The 26,018-nt window shown below is 40.5% G+C and overlaps 1 protein-coding gene across 2 annotated transcripts; it reads right to left on the reverse strand.

Moving 5' to 3' along the window:
• Positions 1–32: 32 nt before the first annotated feature.
• LOC122568070 (neurotrimin-like) lies at positions 33–24,000 on the reverse strand. 2 transcript variants are annotated; one of them, XR_006316956.1, is made up of 6 exons: positions 23,149–24,000; positions 14,516–14,667; positions 9,889–10,099; positions 8,472–8,768; positions 1,877–7,654; positions 33–1,058 (listed from the first exon to the last, which is right to left on the reverse strand). XR_006316956.1 is itself a non-coding variant. In XM_043727390.1 (5 exons), exons 1-5 carry the CDS (start codon positions 23,216–23,218, stop codon positions 7,470–7,472), a joined length of 915 nt encoding a protein of 304 aa, XP_043583325.1. In that variant the 5' UTR covers positions 23,219–24,000; the 3' UTR covers positions 33–7,469. The 2 variants fall into 2 exon arrangements, 1 of the variants encoding a protein (XP_043583325.1); XM_043727390.1 differs by having other exon boundaries at positions 33–7,654.
• Positions 24,001–26,018: the final 2,018 nt, after the last annotated feature.

A 26,018-nucleotide genomic window follows, 5' to 3' on the forward strand; every position in this document is an offset into this window, starting at 1 on the left:
TTACACGGAAGTAAAAAGACACATTGCAATCGTTAACGGTTTGGCTTACTTTTATTTAGTATCCCGTAAGTTCATAGTATAATGTTCTTCATTAAGCTTTATGGTTCTTACACACATAGAACGGGACTGTTCTCCTCGTCCCTGCCGTCACGATACTTTGAAAAAACGGAAACGCTGAGACTTCGTGTGTAATGTATATTTCAGTGTGGACGATGCCCCATTGATGATAACGCTTGCATCTGTCACTTTCCGATGCATTAAAAATGTCCTGCGCACCGTTTGAATATCTCTAATAATTCATTAGCTCTTAAAGTCTTCAGAAAAGAAAAAAATCCACACAAGCATCGGTCGATTCAGTTGTGATTTATGCTGGCGGGAGGGCAGCGTCCAACGTTTGAAACCGAGGTTGAACTTATGCAGAGAAATGGCGAATAACGAAGATGTGTCTCTCAGAATTGTAAATTGGTAATGATCGGTTTAACATTGATTTTATTATCTTTCTCTCCGGCTCTCTCACTCTCTTTCTCTCAATCCGATCATTTTCTTCACGCACACATAGCAGCTCCGCGTTCGTACTTCCCGCTCGTCATCCTTCGTACATCCACGCAGTTTTTTCCTCGGCATCATCTCGCGGATTCGTTAAAGTCTATTCCGATTTATCCTAAAGCGCTCAAGGTGTACATTAGGGAATCTGCGAGACGAGGCTTAATTTGAGGGACATTTTATTATTTTCTTTATTTTCGAGTTCTGTTTTCATTTAATTTATTTACGTTTATTTTAAATCGATGTTCGCTTATTCGGGCGCTCGACAAATGCTTTCATCATTCATTTTCCTCTCCGTCGATTATCATTTTATCTCCTTGATATACCCTTCTTTTTCCTTCGACCGTTTACATCTTAAATCGATTGTACGTTGCGTGTGGTTTAAATTGTCATCAGCTTCGTCGAACGTTCGAACCGGCAAACGGCACGCGTTAACGATTAATTAGACCCATTGCTACGTGTGATCTGTCGCGCATTGTAAACGTAACTATCGTTATGGGAGGTTTCTCTGAAAACTGAACACGTTCATGATAGATTGATCTTCTCCTGCCGCGATCGAGACTCCTGATAAATTAAATCTTTCACTTTTTCCATCGAACAGAAGTCTATTATTTTGCAAGTTTGTTGAAACTTCGTTGTGTATTCTTGACGAACGAAGAACCGCGGATATCAATGAATAGTCAGGAGCCTCAATGGCTACCTATTTATTAGTCGTGTAACAAGGAAAGCGCGACGAGTCGTATATTAATATATCGCCGATAATGAGGGATTGATAAAATCTTCTCCGTCCCGAGGGTTTCGATCGACGACTGTATACCTTTTATTTATTTCTAACCCTCTACAGCTAAAATTATTTTTTGCCTCATTTACAGTTCATCTATATACAGAATCAATTACTACATATGAAAGATATAAGCACAATGGAACATAAAGTAAAACGATTATGTACATTAAGTGCAATGATAGATTTGTGACAGAAGTAGGTTTGTTATGTCAGAAAGAAAATTAAAATTAATATGGATGAAATCAAGAAAAATATAGTCACATTGTTAAATATCAAATAGATATATGATTATATAGAATTTTCCTACAATACGTGCTTGCGTTTCATTTTAAAAATTATTTACAAGACGCCAAGATATCGTCGCAAACAAGTATAGCACAGTTTACTAATAATAAGCGGTAGAGGGTTAAAATCACAATAATCATTCATGCACACTCCTCACTTCACGAAATCAATAACCTATTCACTATTTTGCAGGGAATTAGTTCACGCCGCATCAGTATACAATGTTCTTTTGACAAAATTTATTTTTTTATGAAATTGTCTTACCGGTAATCCAGTTTCCACCATTGATCACGACTTTTATCGTATAACGCACTAACAGCATTATTTTTAATGTTTATCCTTTTCTTCTTTTAATAATCGAATCGGCAATTATTTCACATGCGAAACTGACTTCCGGCTCGTTGGTTTCGATTTATTTTCGGTAGAATCGCATCGCCATCTGTTACTCGTATTACTTACTATCGAAAAAACTAACTTTGAGTACCTACGCGTAAGAGCACATCGACGAACTGTCAGGACGGTCAATCATCACACGAAAAAGGATCTTTCGATATTCGCGTACCGCGACTCTCGGGAACGGGTACGTATTTGTCGCTGAGGCGGATTTGATACATATAGTTGATTTTTGATTATAAAGATAGTATAGTTATTCTTTATCCAAAGAAAAACTAACTTTCTTCAACATTATATAATTCAGAAAGAATTGTGAAGCAAACATTAAATTAATGAATTATAGATTGGCAGTATAAATCTTGCTTACACATCTATCAGTGGTTCTCTATCAATACTTTCGTCTATATTTCTATCTTCTTGATTGTAAAGAAGTATATATTTGAAATAAAATAGGAAAATCAAAAGTCTAAATTCGTATTTCAATTTAATATATCGGAATGTTATAAATCAATTTTAGGTTATATTTTAATTAAAGAACCACTGATATAAATTTGATTTCAGAATAAATATTTGACGCAAATAATCGATTTAAAATCTCGATTGACGTCACTAGCAATGAAGATCAATATCCGCCCAGCAAGCCATCGACAAAACCGAGAATACATAAGTATGTATACGTACTCAAGCCTACAAAGGCGAGCATCTTAAGAACAGAAAAATTCGCGACACTTAAGAGCTACTATAGACAATGGTACAAAAATTCAATGCTGTCTACGACGTTAGTATACCTTAGACAACGTTTTTATTTAAATCATCATTAATATAATCACCACCAGCGTCATCATCATTTTTATCTCTCTCGTCTCCTCTTTGTTAGCAACATTATAATAAAGGGGCGACGAGGACGAGCGTGGAAATTACAACTTCCTTCTTCCACCTGGCGAGGGGAGGCCTCGGCTGTTGTAAGAAGAAAAAGGGTGCAGGAAGCTGGCAAGCTTTAATTGTGGCCTCGAGGTGAGCCCTATCTTTAGCCCTTTCTTTTTATCTTTCGTCACGAGCGGCCTCGCGAGGCGCGGGAAGAAGAAAGGGAAGAAACGTTACAAGAAGGATTGTTCCCGGTCGTCCCTTTTTATCTTAAAGTGCGTCATTCGACCAACGCCTTAGCGCGTCAGTCCAACGAACAACCCTTTTTTTACTCCTCGCGTGTGTATGCATTTCTTTTTCTTTTACTTACCCATTCACGCTCTTTTTTCTCTCTTTCTCTCTTTCTCTCTTTCACTTTCATTTCCTTTCGTTCCTTCTTTGTCTCGCATGTACACACCCACCCATACACTCACGCGCGTACGCACGCACACGCACACATACACGCTCTCTCTTGTCTCCAATTTTTCATTCGTTTCTTTGCACTCATAAATGACACGCGTGTAATTTTTCATGCACGTACTGTCACCAATTACCGCGAAAAATTCAATTATACATGTGTACGTTCACACCTGGTTATATTATGTCAGATAATATAATCCTTCATTTATATCCGTTAGTTCTTACGCTAGGCGTTAATTAGTGTTACATCTAGTCGCGTGTGGCCGGCCCGTGCTATCCAGAAACGCTACTGCACACAGTTGCGCTCCTTTTTTGTTGCTCGATGCACCGATGTGCCAGAAAAAGCATGCGCGACGGTGCTACCCTCTATTCCTCTCCTTCTATCTTTCCTGTCTCTGCACTGTCGTCCGTTGATTTCTTTCTTCTTTCTCATTTCGTTTTCATCCTCTCCTGCTGTGTTTATTTTTGCAAGCGTCTTCGCTTAATCGAGGATCTCTTGAGCATGTTATGCAATAAATTCTAATTAATTCGTGGAAATTGTACATAAATGTTCAAGGATTATCGATCGAGGTAATAAACAGAAGTTGGTGATGATGCGACAATCGATCTATTACAAAATCCGCGTAATTTAAGAGAATCGAACGGTATGAGAATTCTCGATCGTGAATTCTATGTAGCTCTCACAATCAGCTGTTGCCTTCAAAGACGATCTGAACGAGCCGGTTAGCACGGGCGGCCAGACCCATTCGAATGCGTTTACGATCCGAAAAATTACACAGTAACGTTATTTATTTTTTTTTCTTGTTTGTTTCTTTAATGTAACACGTACGGCATATCGTTAATTAACGTTATGTTATTTATATACTATGTATTTACAATCACATGAATCGTAGATATTCTAACGTATCGTTCGTCTCGTTCGACTAATCTCCTATCCTTCTTTCCAGTACCATCTACTCTTCGACTCATTCTCTCCCCCCAAAACCCTGGATTTCTTTCATTTTCTTCACGGTTATTATTCACAGTTATTCCCGATTATATTCCCCATAAAACATTTTTGTTTTTTTCTCCTAACTTTAATCCCATGTTGCATTTTCTCGCTATTTCCCCCGTGTTATTTATTGCGCCACTCTTTTCTAGTTCGAGCTGAAACTTGTTCAATATTTTAACACCGTTGTGCAACGTATTCTCGCGCGTACACACATATACATATATATATCTATCTGTTCGTTTGTATATATATATTTATATATATATTTATATATAATATAAAAAACAGTATTTCCTAATGCTTGCGAGAAGAAAGCAAATTTATAGGACGCCTCAGGCGACCCAAAAAGCTGTCCGTCCGTATGTTTATACAGCCGAACATGCAGAACGAGAAAACGGTCTGGGTCTTTGTTAGTTATAGCGATCATCCTCCTTATTTCGTATCGATCTCCACTTCTTACTTCCCATTATTATCGATCGATCAATAATGCATGAATTGTATTTTATGGATTATACACTCGAAGCAGATTAGAATATGCAAATTATGAGTTTTCTCATATTTGTGGGTACCTATATCGATCGACCTAAGGGTCGGGTGGGAACCCTTCGATTCAAATATTTATAAAGAATTTTAAGAATTAATAAAAAAGGTGAAAGAAATCATTTATACTGTTCTTAATATTTGAATGTCGCGTTGGAGCTTGTATAGTGAACATGTAGCGTATGTTAGTTTTACGTGATAGCGTTTATTCGATAGTAATTATTGGTAATCTTATTTTCCTCGTGCGACCCATTCCGTTACGAAACTTGACACGCATGCACGGATATATAACACTTTTTTATTGGCTTGTGTTTATACTCAATGCGCTTCAAGTACCAAAATTTGTCACCGTGGATCGTCTCGAAGCAATCGGTACGTTCCATTTACGTCCTCTCTTTTTATTCGGTTTTCTTTGAGAAAAACGGCCAGCGATATTATTTATAGAACCAATCTCGTTAAACGTATTTTGAAATAGAACACTTTTGAATAATTCAGGCAGTGATATTTTTCGTCGTGGAATCGATAAATATGACAAGGACAAGAGTTACCTTTTCAGTCATCAAACATCAAACGATTTTAGGTTCGTGTAAAAATATTCAGGAACTATGAGAAAGAAGAGTCGATCGATATAAATGGCTTCTTATTTCAATTAGTGAAAATGATCTTAACTTTACGTCTTTAAGTAAAATACATATAAAGTTACGATATAGAATCACAAGCAGTTTTTAAAATTAAACAATTCCTATTTGTTTGATCTTTCGGAGAAACTTTTTAAGTACATCGACTTGAGACCTAAACAAACAAGCGTAATTACATTCCAAAAATTCTAATACTGCAATTCTTTATCATTTTTCAGCTTCTGCAAATCTCATTTAATCTCGACTGATAATTAGCAATCGTAACGTTATTTTATTGCATTTCGAGTTACATAGAGAAGCTTCCATATTCTTATTAATTACGCTTCTTGTTCGATGTATAGAATGGCCGTGAGACATCCTCGTAGCTTAGAAAAAGGATTAGGAAAAACGAGGAAATTATTCGTACCTCATGCTGTCGGACGATTTCGACGGACCGTCTATCGGAGACGATCGTCGAGATACATCTCTTTCTCTCGAGACGATCCCGAGTGCATGCGGTACACGGTCGAGTATAGACACATTTCGCTAATCGTCTCTCTAGTCGAATATAATTAATCACATCGCTTTTAAAAATTTCATCGAACAAGTTTCAATTCTATCGAGCGGCGCGGACGAAGTTCTCTGTCGGGATTTTACGATTACCTTGCGCGTATTTTACTTTTTTGTTACCGCCCCCTTTCAACCCTCCCAGCCCCATCCCGTCGATCTATATCCAATCTCATTTCCCTTTTCTTTCTGGCAAAGTCACACTCGTTCGTCGTCGAGTTAATCTCGATGTGAAAGAAACTACGAAACCCTCCCGACAGAATCTCGCGATCGATCACGAAGACTTCGTTACTGTTTGGCTTCCCGCGAGAATGACACGAAGATCGCGAAACACCTCTGACAATGACGGATAATGAATAAGAAGGGTGAAACTCGTCTCTCAAACTTACGTCTTAGTCGTCGTTTGTTTTCAGCTACAGGGGGGTTTTACACGATCCATTCTCACGATGGCATTTCGTTTAGGCAAATATGTACAATGATCACGTATGATGTTTAGCGATTAGTTAGAATGATTGTTTAGAACGATAGAGTTGCGTAAAACTTGAGGGTATAAAAGGTTTCTATATCGCGCGTGTTTGAAATACTTGGAAGATCGTGTATTTATATATAATTCCTATAAAAAATTCGTCTTCTCGTCCCGCTTTTGAAGGAGAGGAAGGGTAATTCGCAAGCTTCGTGTCGTTCGTTTTCCTACCGCGACCAAGTAACCACTTTTCGACCGCGTGAAGAACTCGCGCCGAATTCACGGGTACTCCCCCGAGATTAATTAACCTCTAATTGCTAACGGCCGGATCATACTATCTCGACATGCTAAACGCGTTCCTTCTCGCCCTTACACCTTCGAGCTTCCCTCGTAAACAGAGTAAAATCGTCGTTGGGACACCCGCGATCGACGACTGTCACGTTCACGGATGCCTCGATCGCGCACGACCGTGATCACGATCGAGTCGTTCGGAAAGCGGACTCGATCCTTCGTTGTGAAGATTTCTCCCTCGAAACACAGTAGTTTTCGCTGTACGATCATTTGTTGGTTAATCGCTTAGAGAAAGGAAACCTGTCAGTTATGCATGAACGACAATAAAAATCGACTATTTTACTAGCTGACTGAGAATATCAAGATCTCCTTTGGCTTCCATGTCTCTTCGAAAGTAAAACGATACAGCAGCTTGCCAAAATGACGTAGGTTATTACGTCGAGTTGTTCGCGTTATTTTCTCGTCGTGGTTCTCTTCTCGCGGTTGCTCGCGTCCTTCGATCAACTTCTCTCCTTCCATCGTTCATCGGGTCACGAAGTCTTTCCGAAGAAGCCTCGCACGTACACTTTCTCTCATCTCTTGTCGCTGGAACGTTCCTCGAGGCGCCTTCCAGGTCTCGTAGCAGGAGATAATCGATCATTTTTCGACATAGTCCTCTCATATCGTTTCTGATTATCGTTCCGGTGCGAAGTAAGATGGATTCTTCGAATAAAGGACCATGAGGATCAAAAGGGCGAGGACGAATAGGCGACTGCCGTGACTCGAATACAGCGTCACGACGCCCGCCAGCCACCATAGCGTCGGACAGCCACCCGGTGCCGAGCTGATCCCTCTTTGAATCGCGGCAGGATGCTCGCCTATATCAGAGAATCGATTTTTATATAGCTACTTTTATCACGACGGAAATATGACGTATTTAGCAATTTTCTTTCCTTTAACGCGATCGTCTTTTTTAGCGGACGTGCAATCACAAAGAATTTGGAAAACTTCCTAGATAGGCAGATCGATATGCTCGTTTGCAGTTAGAAAGTTAACCTTCTTTCTTGAATTTGAAAAATATGGGACTTCGAAGAGTGTTTGAAACTTTTAATAAAGTTGAGAGTTTGAAATAGCATAGTAAGTTTAGTAGAATTTGTCTTTTTGACGTTCCCATTTTTACTTATGCTCGTACGAAATACTTTTATATTTCTATATACTTACAAAAATTAATTAATTTTAAAGACATTCGTAGTAAAGGCCAGATGAAGATTAATGAACCGTTTCTAATTTCGCCTTGTCTAAAGATTGTATTTTATGTCCGTTCCGTTTGTACTCGCGATTAGATTTAAGAAGTTGACGAAGGATTAAATAGAAACTGTGTTAAATTATTAGCAAACTAATTTTGCCGAGTTAGTCTATTTAACGAATGCAATTTGTATTTACCATTATATTTCGTTATAGAACTTTTTCAAACAGAAAGTATTAAGTTTCAAAGTAAATCTTTAAATCGGATTGATTTTAGCAAAGTAATATCGTTAGAACGTAAAAGATTTCCCTACAAACCTTCCCCGATAAAGTTCCACGTTTACCAGGAATGATCTATTAAAAAGGGAAGGATGCTTTTTCGTTTCGTGTCACTGCAACGTAGAGCGATCACGAAAGTAATTTAAGTTACTGAAACGCGAAAATGCTTACCATTTAACACGTGAAGCTGCACGCTCGCGCTGTCCAAACTACTCGGACTGCAGGTGTAATTGCCCGAGTCTTCCCGCCTCGCTTTATGGATCACGAGACTGCTGACCGTGTCGTGATCGATTCTCTTCGTCTGGATGTCGATTTTGTTTAATTGGTAATCCAGAACGCGATCACCCTCGTGGTACCAGAAAACGTAGAAAGGACCCTCAAGGGACTGCTTGATCACGCACCGTATGGCAACTGTGCTTCCGGTCTTCACGTACATGTCGCGATCGCCTATGATTTCAATCTTTGGCACTGGAAAATCGGTAGCCAATATTTATCTTCTCCTTACGATTTCATGAATGACAGTGTAATGAAATAACAAAGAATTCGAAATAATTATTTTTTCATCCTTCAGATCTTTTGTATTTCTGCTATGAGATATAGAAATTGCTATAGGGAATAAATATTAATGATTCCCTTATATGATGCCATTTTAGATACGACATTCTGATCACTCACTATATTTGACAACATTCTCTCGTGCTAAATTATGGAATGTCTAAAAAAAAAACGAAACTAATTCAAGAATGTTGTACTAAAACATGCTCTGTATCTTAGCAAATATTTAAATGAAATTATATGAAAATATTATACGTTATAATAAATATTTAATATGATATCGTACATAGAGAGAGCATAACAGTTTTGCTAAAACATTGTTATGAATGATCTTTTCTTTGATAATTTCGACATAATAATAAAGAATATGTTTGTTTTTGCGATGAAAAGCTTTATTTCTGCTGATTATCTTATTATTAACGATAACCAACTACATATCGTGAGACACGGAACATGTTAATCGAACAAAAATGGCAAGTGTATTGCACTCACGATACTTTAATCTTTCATTTAAATCTTTTCTACTTAAACAATATATTAAAGAATATTTCTCTACGGGGTTAATACAAGTTGAGAAGTGGTGATTGCCGTGGGTCATCCGTGGCCCATGTGGCATCGAACGTGTTAAATGTAACGCAAGAAGGTGATCGAACGACAAAGAAAATTAATTACTAAATACACCGAGCGATTATTCGAGCGAACATTTTAGCGCCTCGCACGTACGAGTTACGTGAAAGAGAGAATGTCTGTATTTTACGCTCGTATAATTTTTTATCACGTCGATGGAACATGGTTCGCGAAGTGTTCCGTCGATCGATGACAGAGCTCTTCTCTGACAACATAAAAATAACACTGGCGTAGAATTGAACGATGATGGTCAATGGTTAATTTCTAAATGTACCGGAAATATCGATATGTCATTGAAAAAAAAAAAGGATATATTATTTACACTTTCGATCGTATCTTACTAATTATTCATCTTAATATTGAAAAATATTGTTATTGTTATCAAAGAATGTTCACGCGATCTCACCGACGATGTTGAGCTTGATGATGTGACTCTTCTTCGGATCGGTCGAGATTTGGCACTCGTACTCGCCTTCGTCACGTGCCTGCACGTACTTAACCTGCAGGGTCCAGGTGTCCGACGCGTCTACGAAAAGCGCCTGGAACCTTTCGTCCGGGATAAACATTGTTCTATCTACCGAGAGGATATGCGAGTCCCTTCTTCTGATCCACGACACCTTTCATATTTGGGGAACAAACAGATTAATTTTAATAATATCGTCAATATATTATATTCGTCTGTTATCGTCTCATTAATATTATGATGCAATGGTTTGCATCATAATGCTATAAATTCTGAAGCTCACAGTATTAATATTTCAATATAATTATTATTAACTCTATTTCAGACCAACTTTAATTAACCCTAATTCAACTGTGTCCAGCTAGACTTTGCAATGTTAATGTTACATAAATAATATTAAGGATTTAATATTAAAGATTATATAATGTTAATATTAAAGATTTGATGTACCATGTAGATATAGGAATGTGCTATAAATCCAAAATTTTCTGTCCGAAATACGTGACCGAACTTTAGAAGCGCGTCCTACTTACTTTAAAGCTAACAATAGGTTTATATAAATATGAAGCATTCCTTAGAAGAAATACATTTTTCTTGGAAGATATTTACGATCCAGGGGAAGATAATATGATCTGAATTATTTCGTGTGACAACATACTGATTATTTTTCAACGCTGTAACATATCAACACACAAGGTGATAAACTTGCGAAGTGTTCTTACGAAACTTTGACACAGACGAAGAGTGTTTAAAACTTGTTTAGAACTCGGACAGGAAGAGTTTTCCAAGTCATGTTTCTATGGTCTTTTTTCATCTTTAAAGTGACTAGAACATGGTTTGAAAGTTTGGTCACCTACTTCAGAATATTCTATATTCTTATATTTGAACCGAGATAGTGTATACTTGTATTTTTTTTTTTGTTTTAATCCAAACGTGTAAAGTGTATAGCAACGTTTCTATTGTGTTTTAACATGCCAAAAGAATATAAGAAATCCTATCTGCATAAGATATCTTATTTAACTTCGTCTTTACATAACATCGATCTCTCTCTTTAACTTTTAGTTCTTTCTGTATAAATTACAGCTAACATAAATATTAAAAAATTTAACTTTCTACAAGTTATTCGATATTCATTGATATCGAGTATACGTTTGTTTGACTACTTTAACACGAATAAAGTTCTTACGAAGGTTTTATACCTTCGCAATTTATATGTTTCGAAACTTGACAATCCTTCATGTTACACAGTATTACGCTTTAAAACTTTTTATTACACTTTTTACGATTTCTTTCGTTTAAAAGTAGACACTCTGTAAAACAAGAAAGTAACTGTAATCGAAAAACGAACTTACATAAAACACTCTAACTTCTTTTATTGTCTTTGCATATTAGATCCGCCGTACTTTGCATCATAAACATATACTTACAGTAACCTCGGAAATTAACAAACAACGTAAACATTTTGTCTCACTTTTATTTATCAAACTAACAATATTTTAGCGAAACGAAGCAATTAATATTCATTAGCGATTGAAGGAAAATTGAAAAGCAGGAAATAGCAGTCGTATATGATCCCCCTCATCAATCCGAGCAGAGGAAAAATCCGCTCCAATTCGATGCTTTTTGCTCGGCATGGACGCATTGCGAGAATTATTAATCCCTTCTCCAATACGTAGCGTGGCTCTATTGTTAGATTTTTGGTCCGGAGCGCGGCCGTTTCTTCCACGTCGTGGCGAACAAAAAGCGAAATAAAGCAACAGACACGTTTCCAGTGACGAAGTGAAATTCAACCGTGTCTGGTTGAAAATTCGCGAGCTCCTCCCTGGACTGAATACAGGACAGAGAAACCAGGCTGCGGAAAAAGCGCGGAATACGCGAGCCGGCCGAGATGGAAAAAGAACCCCTGGCACGACTTTTCGATCTCGCTCGATCAATCTTCTTTCCCTTGTCTAGGGTTAATTTATCGTGCGTCGAACGGTTTCGCGGACGTTTCTTCCTTTCTTTTACCGTCGATTCCAGGCAGTTACAGGAAAGAAAACCGTATTAGAAGTACATTCAATCTATCCGCGCGATAAGTACAGTCAGAAACAGGTCGATTCGCCGCACGTTACGCGATGTTTTCCCTCGATGTGACGTCGACTTACAATCGAGGAAAGCTTGTAATCTACAAAGTAGAGTAATTGCCTCTTTGTTCGTGTCTGGCGATCCAAAGATCGAGGATAGAGCTTACAATTCAAGCCACGCGCGAAAAATTTGCAAGCAGTATATACTCGGCTGCATCGATAGTAATCGGCGAAATGTAATCTCTTGGTCGGTTCCTGAAGCGCAATCGTTATCTGGGAAATTCCAAACCGAACGGAATTCGTTTATCTCGGCGAACGGCGTGCGTTGAAACCGAGGAGAACCGACCTTTCTATCTCTTTCTATTTCTCTCTACCTTTTTCTCTGGCTCAATTACGATTGTCGTGCCATTAATTTCCAGGAAGAAAGCAATAAATTAGTAAATCCCGTTTCTAGCTTTGCGTTACGTTCCATCGATCGCCTTCCGGCTTTTCTGGAATTTCTTTCGAAACTTTCACGGGACTTTTAACTTCGCTGATCCCCAGATACGAAAGGGATTTAATTGCATCGACATGAATCTCGAAATCCTTTCTTCGAATTTCATCGACCATTCGGTTGCGCACCCAATTCCACGAACACGGACCGATTATCCTATTTTATTCTCTATTGCAATGCGATATATGAGGTGTCTTATAATTACAGATCGATTAAAGGACGAATGGATGAACGAATGTTTATTATGCATAAATTGTTTAGTATACGTCCGTAGTATATGTCCGTTTTTGTTTTATACTTCAGTGTTATGGCAAAATTTCAAAAAGTTAGGTTTTAGGAATCTATAGATAAGCAATTGTTCATATTTCGATTGTCTTAACAGAGGCTGATAAAATTTCATGTAAAATTAGATCTTCTATTCTTTGATATATCTTTTCATTTCTCGTCAAAATAAATTACATTGCATTTATACTTGCGAAGACTAAAATCAATCTATCTAAATTTCAATTTTAATATTATTAATAATTTTTAATTCTACCAAGTATACGAGTATACACAGTAAAAGTTAGCGAGTTAATTGTGAAAATGAAACAACATAATCTTCGAATAAGTATATAACACAATACAAAATGTTTTATCTAAACGACCAACGTCCAAGAATTGGATTTTTAAATTAGTTAATATATAAGGCAAGATCGAACATGTGATATTGGACAAAAATATTCCGCCTTCCGCCTGATTGATTTATTGCTCAGGTACGTCTCGTATATTTCCACTCACATTCCACCGAACGAAAGACGTGGAAACAAATGCAAAGTCACCGGCACGACCGTGTTCCGCAAATCGTCCGTAGAGAGTAATCGCTTTCAATCGTGTTTCTTGGTAGCGTGGTACAATGGTCGTCGACAGAAAGTCAGTGGTAAAGGTACGTTTAATTTTACGCGCGATAAATATCAAAAGAATAAAAGGATAAGGGGGTGTAAAGGGGTCGCGACTCTATGGGTTCGCGGCCCTTAAGTACGCAATCGGACGATTATACAAGGGTCGCGTGTCGCCAGACACTTAGTCCTGCCTGTTTCGACATACAAGTTTCGTTATTGCACACACCAGTGAAGGTAAAATCTCACTAACGAGTGATACAGGCCGCGTACAAAAACATTTACCGTTCTGTCCTCTCGTCAGTCTGCCAAAAGAACCAGCCCCCTGTCACCGTTATCTGGGTTACTTCCATGTGGGGGCCATTTCTCTCTCTTCTTTTCTTCTTTATTCCCTTTCAATCTCTATCTTCCTCTCTTTCTCTCCCTCGCCTCTCTCTCTTTCGTGAATCGTAAAATTCACGCGGCTCGTATAATCCGCCCTAACGGCCGTGAACGCAGACAGATTAGACTTTTATAGTTTCGCATAAATTCCCACGCAGATAGAGTCAGGATGTGTATCGGGATCGGCGGTTTATCGCGGCCATTTCGATTATTGTAATAGCGCGAACCGGACGGTTTAGCGACGCGGAATATCGACGGAAACGGAGGACCGATAGTACAACTTTTTGATGGCGAATCAGCGGCTTCATGGAAACCAACGGCACGATACTATCGGTACACCACCGTCACCTCACAGAAAACTGGGTATTCGCGTGCAAATAAATTCGCTTTATCTGCGAGCAGGCGGCGTCGGTATCCGGTCGTGCTTTTTGCAAGGAACTGGGATGAGATAACGATTTTCCCAAAGTTTCTCGCCGGAGTTGAATCGAAATTAAGGAATCTGTAATTTAAGGATTCGTAATTTCGACCGTGCACCATCCGCAATCGTTCACCTGTTCTGTCTGCCGCAACTACTTCTTTTTGTACTTGTTTTGAACGTTTGCAAACGTTCGGAGAACTTTCAGTAAATTCTGTCTCATCTTAAGATTCGTATACAACGAAAGTTACGCGAATGTTCCAAGTTTTAATTGGTAGCGTTTTGTTGTATGGAAGGACACAAAGGGGAAAATGAGAATAATTAGGGGCAAGGGACTTACCGATTTATTACCAAGCTGTCGCACTTTGCACGGCAAGTAAGCATGACTTCCCAGTTGAGCCGTGATGTTCGTGGGGGTGTTTGAATCGAAGTACGGCCCCGTGTAAATCCCGTCGAACCTCTTCACTAACGAATGGGATCTTGTGCTCACCCCTGAAAGATTTCATCGATTTTCAGACGAAGACGTATGTATACAGGCTAAATGTATATTCTTCACAGATTTAATCAAAAACTTAAATATAAAATAGTAAAGAAGTTCCATTTCAATAAATCAATTTATTTAATTCAGGTATTTTAGATATGTTAAAACTGTATCCATGTTCTATTAGACGGAATGTTTAATCTTCCACGAATGTAGAAGACCCCTAACCCCAATCAAACATAAGATTTTTCATCTGTAGGATTTGAAAAATTAAACAGTCGAAGAACGTATTTCTGTGACTGTATCTTAATATAAGTTTCGATATTTATATTCTGCTCTCCATCTATTTGACGTAAGGTACGTAGAAAAGCCATCTCTCTGGTCGCTAATTTAAAATTGCTGTTTCAAACTTAAAAACATCTTCCGTGTCATACTCGTCGTATTTTTACCAAAAATTGCAAAATTCACAGAATGCTACTGCAACACTTAACACCTTCTCTTTCCACATAATCTTTTTACAGGCACGAAACATTTGTACGAATCTCCGTCAAACTTCTAATCCAAACGTTTGTTACATTTAAGAAGAATACATTAACACGGCCGCTAGACCGCGAGAGCTGGTTATTCTTGACGAATTTACATTGTACGGGTAGCGTTTCCATGATGGAATAATAAAAGGATCGCGGTACTATACTGTATTTCGCATTCGTGATGTCCATGTACGATGCCATCCTGTCTCGTTTTCTCTCTGTGGCCGCATCTATGCTCCTTTTCCCTTTACCTTCCGGAATAAATCCTATCAGAGAGCTTCTACCAGGCCATCGTGCATCGAGGAAATGGATACTAATCCAGGGGATTCCGATCCTGGGTATCCAAAGTCGGATCAGCGTTCGCCCCGGGAAAGCAACCGTGGGCTTCGTTCCAACGACCTTGAGGACCCACTTCCGGACTAGCGTTCAAGGGATAAAAGGAAACCCGTACTCGTTCATGCGTTGAACTGCGATATGGTATCGTATGTATTCTGTGTTTGACTACGTTTATTTTTTCGAACGTATCTTCCGGAAATGTATTCGGAGAATCAACGCATATTCGGAAATTACTAGGTTCGAGATACGGGCACTTCGTCGAGAACGTTCGTGGAAAGCTTAGAACGATATCACGGCGCGTAGAAAATCCGTGCGTCCCGTGTGTCTGAGGGGATTGAAAGGAGCCTTTCGATTTATCGTCGACTGAAAGTCTCGAAAGTCCACACGAGAACATGCGAGAAACGTCGAAGTGGAAGAACTCGATAAAACAGCTATTCGATGGAACTTTCTTCCACTCGCTTCGCGAGATACCGTTGGCAACTCGTCGCACGCTTAACAGAGGTTTATTCGTTTTTAACGCCGATGCCAAAACGACTCTGTAGGATGTTATGCAGGAATAGAGGAAATATTCGATGAATGTCGACGCATCGTGATAAAGAGTTTATGGTAATAATGACTTGCCTGAGACCGAGGTATCCATTCTTGCTGCAACTCACGAATTCATAGTTATTTATATGGCATCCGTAACGAGAAAAACAATTGGCCGACGCGGGGACTCGGATACGGTTCCTTCATTTATTGGACGACCGCTCTATTGATTGAGTTATTCAGGTCATCAACAACTTTTTCTTCCCGGTCTGCTGCTCGAAAATAGCTGCTATCGACGTATTACTTTTCACGTTTCCTTGCTGTATTTTTGATGCCCCGGTGACAAATCGTGGAACCTACATTTCGCTGCTCTAACTGGTATTATTGTTCTTTCCTTTGGTGTCATATTTCTTTTTATTTGCTTTTTATTTTTCCTATTTATTCTATTTCAGTAGAAGAATAAAGACGTTGTAAGTTTATCGATTAATTAATATTAACGTAATATGACGATTTAGTTGTTTAGTGGCGTAGTGACTATTCCTCTAGATGCAGTTTTGCTTCCAGCAAGTAGTGCCAGTCATTGCCGCATTACAAACAAAAAGTTCCGGGTCGGCCGCAAATGACGTCATTGCAGGGAACGTGTTAAGGGAGTATAAGGAGAACGCATTAACCGTATTGCTGTATTATTCAACATATTTTAAGCGGCCAAATGAAAGAATGGTAAAAGAAACTGATATCGTGTTCATACTTTCTCTTTACGTTGGCGCTGCTCCGAACGAAGTAGAATGAGAATGTATTATGACAGCCGACGGAGTAGATAAGGAAGTTGACGATATATTTCAGTTACACTAATTTCTGCATATTACGCCTAAGGACTGAATAACCATTCCTTCGTCATTTTGGATATTTTGTAATGACAGAACGTTTTCGTTGTTGAAAATATAAAGAAAGCATTTCTATATTTAACCGCGAACGAAGTAAAATGTGAATGTATCGTGACACGCTACATAAGTATCTGTTATATATTTACTGATTTCTAGAAATATAGAATACCCGAATAATGTTATTTCGATATTTTAGAAATTGTATAATAATAAAGCCCATTTGTTGTTAAAAATAAGAAAATTGATTGGCATTAAAATTAGTTTTATAAAATTTATCGCTGATAGATGACATTAATAAATTTCAAGGTAAATTTGAAAGACTAATGTCACTAGATATTACAGATATTTGTGCGAATTCGTATTTTTGTAAAAATACAATTAATCAAATAGAATTTACATAGAAATTTGTTTCAGACATTAAACTATTTATTTAGTGTCTAAACTAATCGTCCACTTTCCTCTGTTTTCGAATGTATGACTATAACATGCGTGGCTTTCGAACGACTCATATATCATACAAATACTAATTTTACATTATCGTACAGATCGATGTTATCTATATGATAGAATTATATAGAAAAGGATTTAGTGAGATCAGAGACAAAACAGGATCAACGAGACACGGTGAATTATAGGAACTCCTGCGACGTTCGATCGATCGAAAACGCGGCATCGCGCAGAGCAGTGTCTGCAAAAATCGAACGTCCGCATTGGCAAATAACATCCGGCCAGATAAATCCACACCCTTTCAATAATGCCGGTATTCATAACATTTAGAGTGCACGGATTATTGCATTATTGGCATCGCTTGATCGGGGTAAACGTTCGAGCGGTCGGGTCGAGTGTGTCAAACCGGGCTCACGTCGACGCGCGCGCCCGAGCTTTCGCCAGTTGCATATATCGAAGGTCCGTGATATCCGCAATTGGTCGGTGCAATTCTGGCCTGATATTATACGACTACGTTTCAACGAATGCTTAGCTGCTCGCTACTTACGTCCCGTTACGGAAGCGTTTCGTCGTCTAGAGCGCATCCGGTTTTTAACAGCGAGGCAAAATGCACCGATGTGACGCATTACGTCGTCGACGAAATAGCTCCTATTTTCGAACGTGATTTTAAACACACGGAAGTTATCGTTTCTGCCACAATGGCTCGTACACAACCGCGACAAGAATACAGGGCATTAAACGACGTTCATCTTGCTCACCGTTGTTTGAAAACGATTCGAATTAACTTCGAGCGAGTCAAGCCGCCTGAGCACTCGGAGGATGAAGTTCCATTGACCACTAGAAAGGATGAGAAGCTTAAAGGAACGTCGCTAGAATCCCGAGGACAAAAATACCATCGCCGACATCGTGAACGATGGCTTTTCTAACCAATAGAAAACCAGTAAGAGAGAACTTGGTAACAGACAAGCGTCCAAGTCGCGCGAACTCGATGATCGATCCATGAACGAGTCTATCAGATCGTATCCCGCTAATTCACGGTTTCGAACCGATATCCTTTTAACTGCATCTCGGGCAATCGCTACACGCTCGATGAATCGATTTGCCAACGCGTTTCCGTTCAGACGGCGCGAATTGGATTGGCAATCAGTGCGCACCGACCCGGTATCGCGAACACTGGAGACGCGCACGACCAATCGAGGCTCATCCTCCTAGGACACTCGGTCCTCCGGACAAAAGAATCCTTCAGGAATACAAAATATTGGGCGCAAGGATTATGGTTCAAACTGGAATCCCGCAAAGCTGAGACTCGTCGTAAAATGAATATAAGTAGACGTGAACGTAGCGTTACCGTGTATCTCTGTTCTTTTTCTCAGAGTCGTTCTAAGCTGCCAGTTGAATTATTTCGACGTGCTCGGTGATTATCGTTCTCGACATTCCTGGAAATCATGTTTCACGCCAAGATTACAGAGAAAGAACAAAGGTGGACGGGAGGTAGAGGAAAAGCAGGAGAGAAAGAGGAACAAAGCGGCTGATTGTGTGGTTGGTGCAACGCGTCGCTTATGACCGTTCGTAAATTTCAGAGGGAATGAATCATTCACGAAGGTAAACAGAAGGGGGTTGAAGTTGTTAGCGATAGAGCTTGTGCACTACACTGAATCGTAACACGAATTGCACGTCTGCAGGTGTAATTATATTTCTATCTCTGCTGCATTTATAAGGAATATGTAACTAAGAGTACGTGAGCATTTCTTTGAAAGAAAATGAGTATAATTGTGAGAGAGATTTTTGAAGGACGCGTACCGGAAAGAAAGGTTAAGTACAAAATGAAATTAATAAGCGTTTGTTCTTTAAACAAAGGAGATATAGTTACCACGGAAATGCACTTATATGAATTGTATATACATCGGGCGATGAAACTACATTCCTATTTTTGTTACGTTTTAAAAGAAAGATTGCAGCTCAACAGAGAAAGATTTTTGAAGTAAATATTTACAATATTATAGAGACTGATAAAAATTATTTGCTTCAAAATAAAACGAATATTATGTTATGAGAGAAACTTTGAAGTTATAATAACATAGCAATCTATGATCAACAGTACTAAGCGCGTATTTGAGGAACTATGTAACCATCCTCTTACCCATTACGAAAAAGAGTATGTGATTACAAGAGAGATTCTTGAAAGGTATATTCAGGAAGGAAAGATGAATTGCAAACTGAAGATTAATAGCTATTTGTTTTTCATACAAAGAGAAATAATCGCGCAGAGAGAATCGAATCTGTAACAACACAAGAATCCACGATCAAAACTGTTAAATGTTTTTGATCCATAAATTATGTTGTTTTAGAAAATAAATGGCCCAACGATACTGCTACATTTCAAATAACCTGGTAGATCTGAGAATTCATCGGTACTACGCCAACATAGAGAGGTTTGCATATTCCATAAATTTCCTTGAGTAATGTCGAATCTAGATTGTTTTGACATGAACGATGGTTATCCGTGAGAAATTTAAACGCGCGTGTCAAAACGGAACTCTCGGCAAAGTTATACATACGTGTATCTTGTTTCGTCGTAATTACGATTGAGTGAAATTACGAATTAAACCGATATGTAATTAAAACATGTTTATGGTTTATCTGCGTGTCAACGTACTGATTAATGTTAATGCGCTTATCGTGCGTTTGAGCGCAAAGGGAATGATGCACCGATAGATTATTATTAACTGTGAACCATTATAAATGCGAATAGGTTTCGGTTGGATGTTGCGCAATCAGATGAAATGGTCCATAAAAATAATAAAAGATAAAAAAGGAAGGAAAAAAAAGAAAAATACCTGAACCTACGTCGAAAGATGGGTGAAAGTGGAAATAAATTTCTTGGAAACAGAAAGAGGATTTCTGATAGATATTTCCCAGGAGACGATAGAGCACGGCCGATGCGGAAAATCGAGCATCGACGGGGTTGCGTTTTCGCCGCTTTATTAGAACTACACGTACAAGTGTTCGATGTAATTTTACGACGTCATCGGACACTAATCTCAGACATAAATCTGGATTCTCGGTTCCCTCGAAGATCGTTCTTCCTAGCCCTCCCAGTGAGGCTAACTCGATTTTCTGTCTTACTAGTTCATCAAACATTTACGTTCCACTACTTCCATCGTACATTTTCCACGCTGCACGCCGAGTTAATGGTTATCGTTCGATTGTCGCTTAAAACCGCCGATATTAAGCGAGTAATTATTTACGTTCTCGGCGATATCGTCCGATTTGGTTCGATTCAGTTAACGATATTCTGTTATTGTAAGTTTCCATAAAAAAAATTTCTTAAAAAAGTTCAGTGTTCAGAGCTCAAACAAAGTTCAAAGTTACGATCTTTAATTATATAAAAAGAGAAATAACAACGAATCCTCGACATTTTCATCTCTTTTTATTTTTGATCGAACATATTCGCTTGCAATATTTCGAAGAACATTTTCCTCACTTTCTAGTGACTACTACGAACGATCAATCATCGATACGCGGTACAAAACGCGTTAATAATTACATTTAATTTCACGTTGTTTGATAAAAATCTGTTTGAACAAGAGCAATGTAACGTATTAACGCAACACAGAGTTCATGAATAATGGAACCGAAACATCGTGTAAGATCTAACCCCGATACGGTTTAGACGAGCAGACATCCGAGAAAGCGATTTCCTGTGGCGATGGTTGAAACACCGAAATTCTCATTCGGAGGTAACAACGTTGGTCGGTTAATCATCCTGGGGTATAATCAGTGGCTGTGCTACGATTATGTTACGAGTGGAAAGTGCATAATGTATCCCGTCGATACGTACAATAGAAATTGTTTTCGTGTTGCGGATTCGAGTACGGTTGGGTGTGTAGACGAATCCAATTAAGAGTATGAGATGGGGATAGAAAACGACGTGGGCCAGAATACGGTAAATTGTTTAACAAAATTACCGACTGTACGTTAGTTGCGTTAATGGCATCGATTTGTGCTCCGTTCGCAAGTTCTACGAGTGTCGTTTAGTTCGCGGTTTGGCAGCATTTCGTGTGTGTTTCAACGGTTCCCGCTTTCTCTCTTACTCCGTCGCGGTTCGTTCGATAACAGCCGCGTCGAAAGCGACGAATGGAACGTATTTATAAAGCGACCGACGCGGATAATGAACGACCCGATCGACAACAACTTGATGCCCACTTTGCATACTGAAATGTTTCCACGTTACATGCATCCACGTCGATCGATAAGAAAAAAGCACCGTCTGATACGGCCGTGCTTGATAAATCCTTTTTATCGGGCCCCTTCTCTTTTTTTCTCCTGCAAGATACAAGAGTCCTGAGAAGAGTTCTCCAATACAAAGGAGAAATTATTGCAAAACCGACGAGGGTGCTGGCAGTCTCTGTATCAAGGGGAAACGGTATCCTGGAAGATCATTAAGATAAAACATGTCGAGGGTAGCGATCCGTGAATTAATGGACTATCCATTGAATCATGAGCAAAAAAAAAAAAAAAAGAACTAACACGAGGAGGGAAGAAGTAATTAACACGCTTATGGCGCGACTAACAAGGATTTTCATAAGAGTTACATAAGCCTCGAGATCGAGGCTTCGCTGCTACGAAGATGTGGGTAATTGCACGGTTATCGCGGCGTGACCTGTTTAAGAGACGGACCATCGACTATATTCTTTTGATACCGGCGTAACACCATAAACGGGAAGCAGTAAACGCGAATAGCGTTTTAACTGATATAATTAAGTTTGAAGTTATTATTTTGTCGTCAGGAAGGCTATCAGGTGCAAACTGAGCAACATAGATACGAGCGGTATCACGCGATCGACTGCCACGATCTTCGTTCGCATTACTCGTCTCTGATGTTAGAGTCGGTATGATCGACAAACCACGAAAATCTTCAGTGGAAAGTGTATATAAAAAGGAGCTAACCGTATCATCGCGATGCAGCCGCACGAGAGATGAAATCGATAGACACGTCCCTGAACGACATCAGAGCGAAGATGAGGGAACACGCTACCCTTCTGTCATCACCTCGCCCCCTAGTTCACGATGACGGAATCATCGAGTCGACACGGTGACCCGACAAGGATGGCGAAGAATAAAAAAAATCTAGCGATCCGAGGGACAAAGGGAAGAATAGGGAAAATACAATACTGTCGCCGCGACAAACAAGGGTGGCGCTAGATACAGCCCTGGACCGGGTCCGGAAGCAGCCCCCTCCCTCCTCCTGCCTATGAGTCCTCCTTTTTCCCTCCACTCGCGTATCTCGATCCTCTCGCGTCCATCGATCGCGAATACACACGATCAGCTGCCGAATTCTTCACGTTCGAGTCGGACCTACGCGACACAGGTTTATATGCACGCGTGCTAATTCACGTACGCACAGTTACACCCCAAAATCTGATCGATCCATCCGCAGTACAAGTCTTCAGTACAGCCCCGCCTGGCCCCTTTCCTCCCCCCTCGTCGTTCTCACGTCACGCGGCCCCCCCTTATCACCCTGAAAAGACGCGCGTGTTGCTAGTCCATCAGTGATCCGAACCTAGGATACGCGAGATTCACGATTACCAGAAACCACCTGGTTAGGTGGTTTAGGAGGCCAGCCATCCTATGACGCGATTACCAGACGTCAACGCGTGTACACTTTCCCGCGGGAATCTCGAAAGATCGATGCACGATCCGCGAGAGCTCGAACCCTCTTTCGAGAGCGAACGAACATATGTCACGCGGGTGAAATTGATCTTACCGGTGATGCCTAGGAGAATCCAGCACACGAGGCACAGGACGTAGTAATTCACGTAAGAGGATCTCCTCATGATGACGAAGACAGTGACGACGACGACGACGACGACGAGAACGACGACGCAGTTGCCTTCGACGGGTCCACTGACATCTCAAAACAACCAGCACACCAAAGATCGGTGCACCCTCTCACTCCTAACCCTCCGTCATCACTCTGTTCATCCTCCTTGACTCGATGCTACCAGACCTCGTGCATAGTACGATTCTTTATCACCCTCGACGTTTTTTTTTCTCTTTCGTTTGTCACGCACAATGCCTCTTATACGGATACACCACCGTGGTATCGGTGTCGCACTGATCACATATTATCTCCCAATTAGTCGTCGATTAGGCACGCCAATCCTGAACGATGTACCTCTTATGCACCGTGTCGTGTTTGCTCGAGGCGACGTGGTACGTTTTCCTCAACGTGTATGTTCAAAGGTTGTAGCACGTTTCCTCTCGACGGCGGACAACCGAAACGCGACGTCGTATACGCGAGGCTGTCACTACGGGGGCTTATACGTCGTCGCGTGATATGGCCCCTTTTCCGACCGATCCTTCAAACACGGCTAACTACGACCGAGTTTTGCGTACGGGTCGTCTGCGGTTCGTCGTCCCGGGCGAAGCTCTGAAACCGCCGGGCCTCCAGTGGCACTGCCCGCGCCCGCCCGGGGATTCCGCGCAGGCGTGCTCTTTCTCCTCTACTCTGCCGATCAGTCAGCCTCCTCCTTCCTCCAGGCCTCCTACTCTCGTCCCATCCTCGTCTCTTCTTACTCCATTCTCCTTCTCGATCTTCTTCTCTGATTACTACTACTACCGCTACTACTACCACTACCGTCGTTGCCGTCGTCGTCGTCGTCGCCGTCGTCCTCCTCGTCGTCGTCGTCGTCGACGTCGTCCTCCTCCTCGCTCTTCTCGTTGTGTCGTCGTCACCACTGCCACCGACAGTGCTACTGCTGCTCACCGTATTACTACCACTGATCAACGTGGCTCCTGCTACTGCTGCTTTTGCTGCTTCTGCTGCTTCTGTCGCTGTCCCGTTACTTCGTCATCTTCCACGCTTCTTCCTCTTTCTAACCTCTACGACGTCTTTCGTGCATCCTCTGAACAAATTTTACGCTTCTTACAATGTTAACCTTCGTATTCTCGGCTCAACCGATCAGGATTACTCAGCTTGAAAATAACAGGCTCCGAAAAGTTTTTGTTGGCTTTCTTTTACGAAGTCTCGGGGAGATTTGTAAATTTGCGGTTCGTCGATTGACCAGGAGCGGTTTCGTTAGTCAGCGGCTTCGAGTTTAAACAAATTCTGACCGATTGGAAGCGACTCGTCCTGCTCCGTCCTCTACGACAGTCTTTTAATCAGCTTTCGCTTTGGCTTGCCTGGTCTCTTTCGGTGTTTACGATTCTTAATTTAGCCGGCTGATTACTGTTCCCTGACGCTTTTAATACCACCTCCGTTCCCATGTAGCTTCCTCTCGTTCCTTTTTAACGTGGCATCAGCCTCCCACGGAAGTTCATAGTTTCTTAGCGTCGTTTTATCCTCAACGAGTTCTCTACGCTTTGTATCATCTTTAGTAGGGAGAAACTAGAGAAAACGGTCCGCGGGATTACGGCCGGCCAGTCTGCCTCTTATTCGATGGAATTTTATTTCATCGAAAATATCGCGCGGCTTGCCGCGTCTATTTCTTTTTTTGTTGCCGGTGAAGATTAACTGGTAGACGGCGTCCATGAAAAGCGCAATGAATCCACCTTAGAATTCTTTCGACCTATTTTTCGTCCACGGTCGAGCTGTCGCTTCTTCTTTTCTTCCGTTTCTCTTCGACTCCCTGTGATTACCATTAGTTTCGTCGTTGTTATCTCTCTCTGTCGTTTTCGGGTCGCTTAGGATTATTGCATTTTTCTCCGGTAGCTCGGCTCGCGTTGTTCCGGTTTCTTGCTCCTCCGCCCATACCGATCTCCAGCTTCTTGCCGCGTTAATCTTATTCAATTGGGAAAACCGGATCGGCCCACGGTATTAGAGATACCTCGCCGGCGAAATTAATTGATCTTCATCGGCTAGAATTCGAGGGTACATACGTTTAAGGTCGATCGTGATTAATGGCCGGTCTTTCGGCCCAACGAGAGGATTTCGAATTAATTTCGTTCTAATAAAAGTCAGACTCTGTTCTCTATTCTTTCTATCTTCAATTACGCTCAGTCTCTTATTCGATTCTTCTTTTCTTCCCTCCTATTCGCCGCTCTTTTCTCTCCGATATTTCTTCTTTTCTTTTTCTTTCGATTCTTTCTCCGCTACTGCTCTCGCGTCGACTCTCTTCATTGTGCATTATCCGTGCAAGTTGGATTGCACCGACTGTTTTTTCTCAAAAACAAACGCGGAGAGACCTCGCCAGCGTAGACTGATCATTCCGCCGCTCGGTCGGGTGGTTTATTTAGTCCCCGGCTTAATTATGACAAACATTACTTCGAGTTCAACATTTTGAGCGTTTCTCCGTTGCCGGTTTTTCTCCTGTAAGCCCCGACTTTCTTTTTTGTCGCGGACAAATTGTGTGTCCTTTACGACGTTAACCTTATTCCCGGTAGACCGAAATGCTACATATTTTCTCGTAAAAGAAGTACTTTCGTTTCTTCCTCTTCCTCTTCTTTTTTTTTTCTCCTGCCCCTAGCACCAGCACCTCCATCTTCCTGCCCTTTGCTCGACGAAACATATTTTAAAAATGTCTTTCCTAAAGAAACGCCGTCGCGTATTCTCGCGAGAATGAAATATGTAACGGTGTATTACATTCCACCGCGTTGCATCGTGAAACGCAGAAGTGCTTTAATTGTTCGTCATCA

Source organism: Bombus pyrosoma, linkage group LG6 (genome assembly GCF_014825855.1).
Source record: "Bombus pyrosoma isolate SC7728 linkage group LG6, ASM1482585v1, whole genome shotgun sequence".
Lineage (NCBI taxonomy): Eukaryota > Metazoa > Arthropoda > Insecta > Hymenoptera > Apidae > Bombus > Bombus pyrosoma.

Excerpts from the sequence above, each read along its gene's own strand:
- LOC122568070 (XM_043727390.1), bottom strand. The coding sequence starts at position 23,218 with ATGAGGAGATCCTCTTACGTGAATTACTACGTCCTGTGCCTCGTGTGC. Across the intron at positions 10,100-14,515 it reads GACAGCTTGGTAATAAATCG|GTGTCGTGGATCAGAAGAAG; the intron begins GTAAGTCCCTTG and ends CAAATATGAAAG. Across the intron at positions 8,769-9,888 it reads CATCAAGCTCAACATCGTCG|TGCCAAAGATTGAAATCATA; the intron begins GTGAGATCGCGT and ends CCGATTTTCCAG.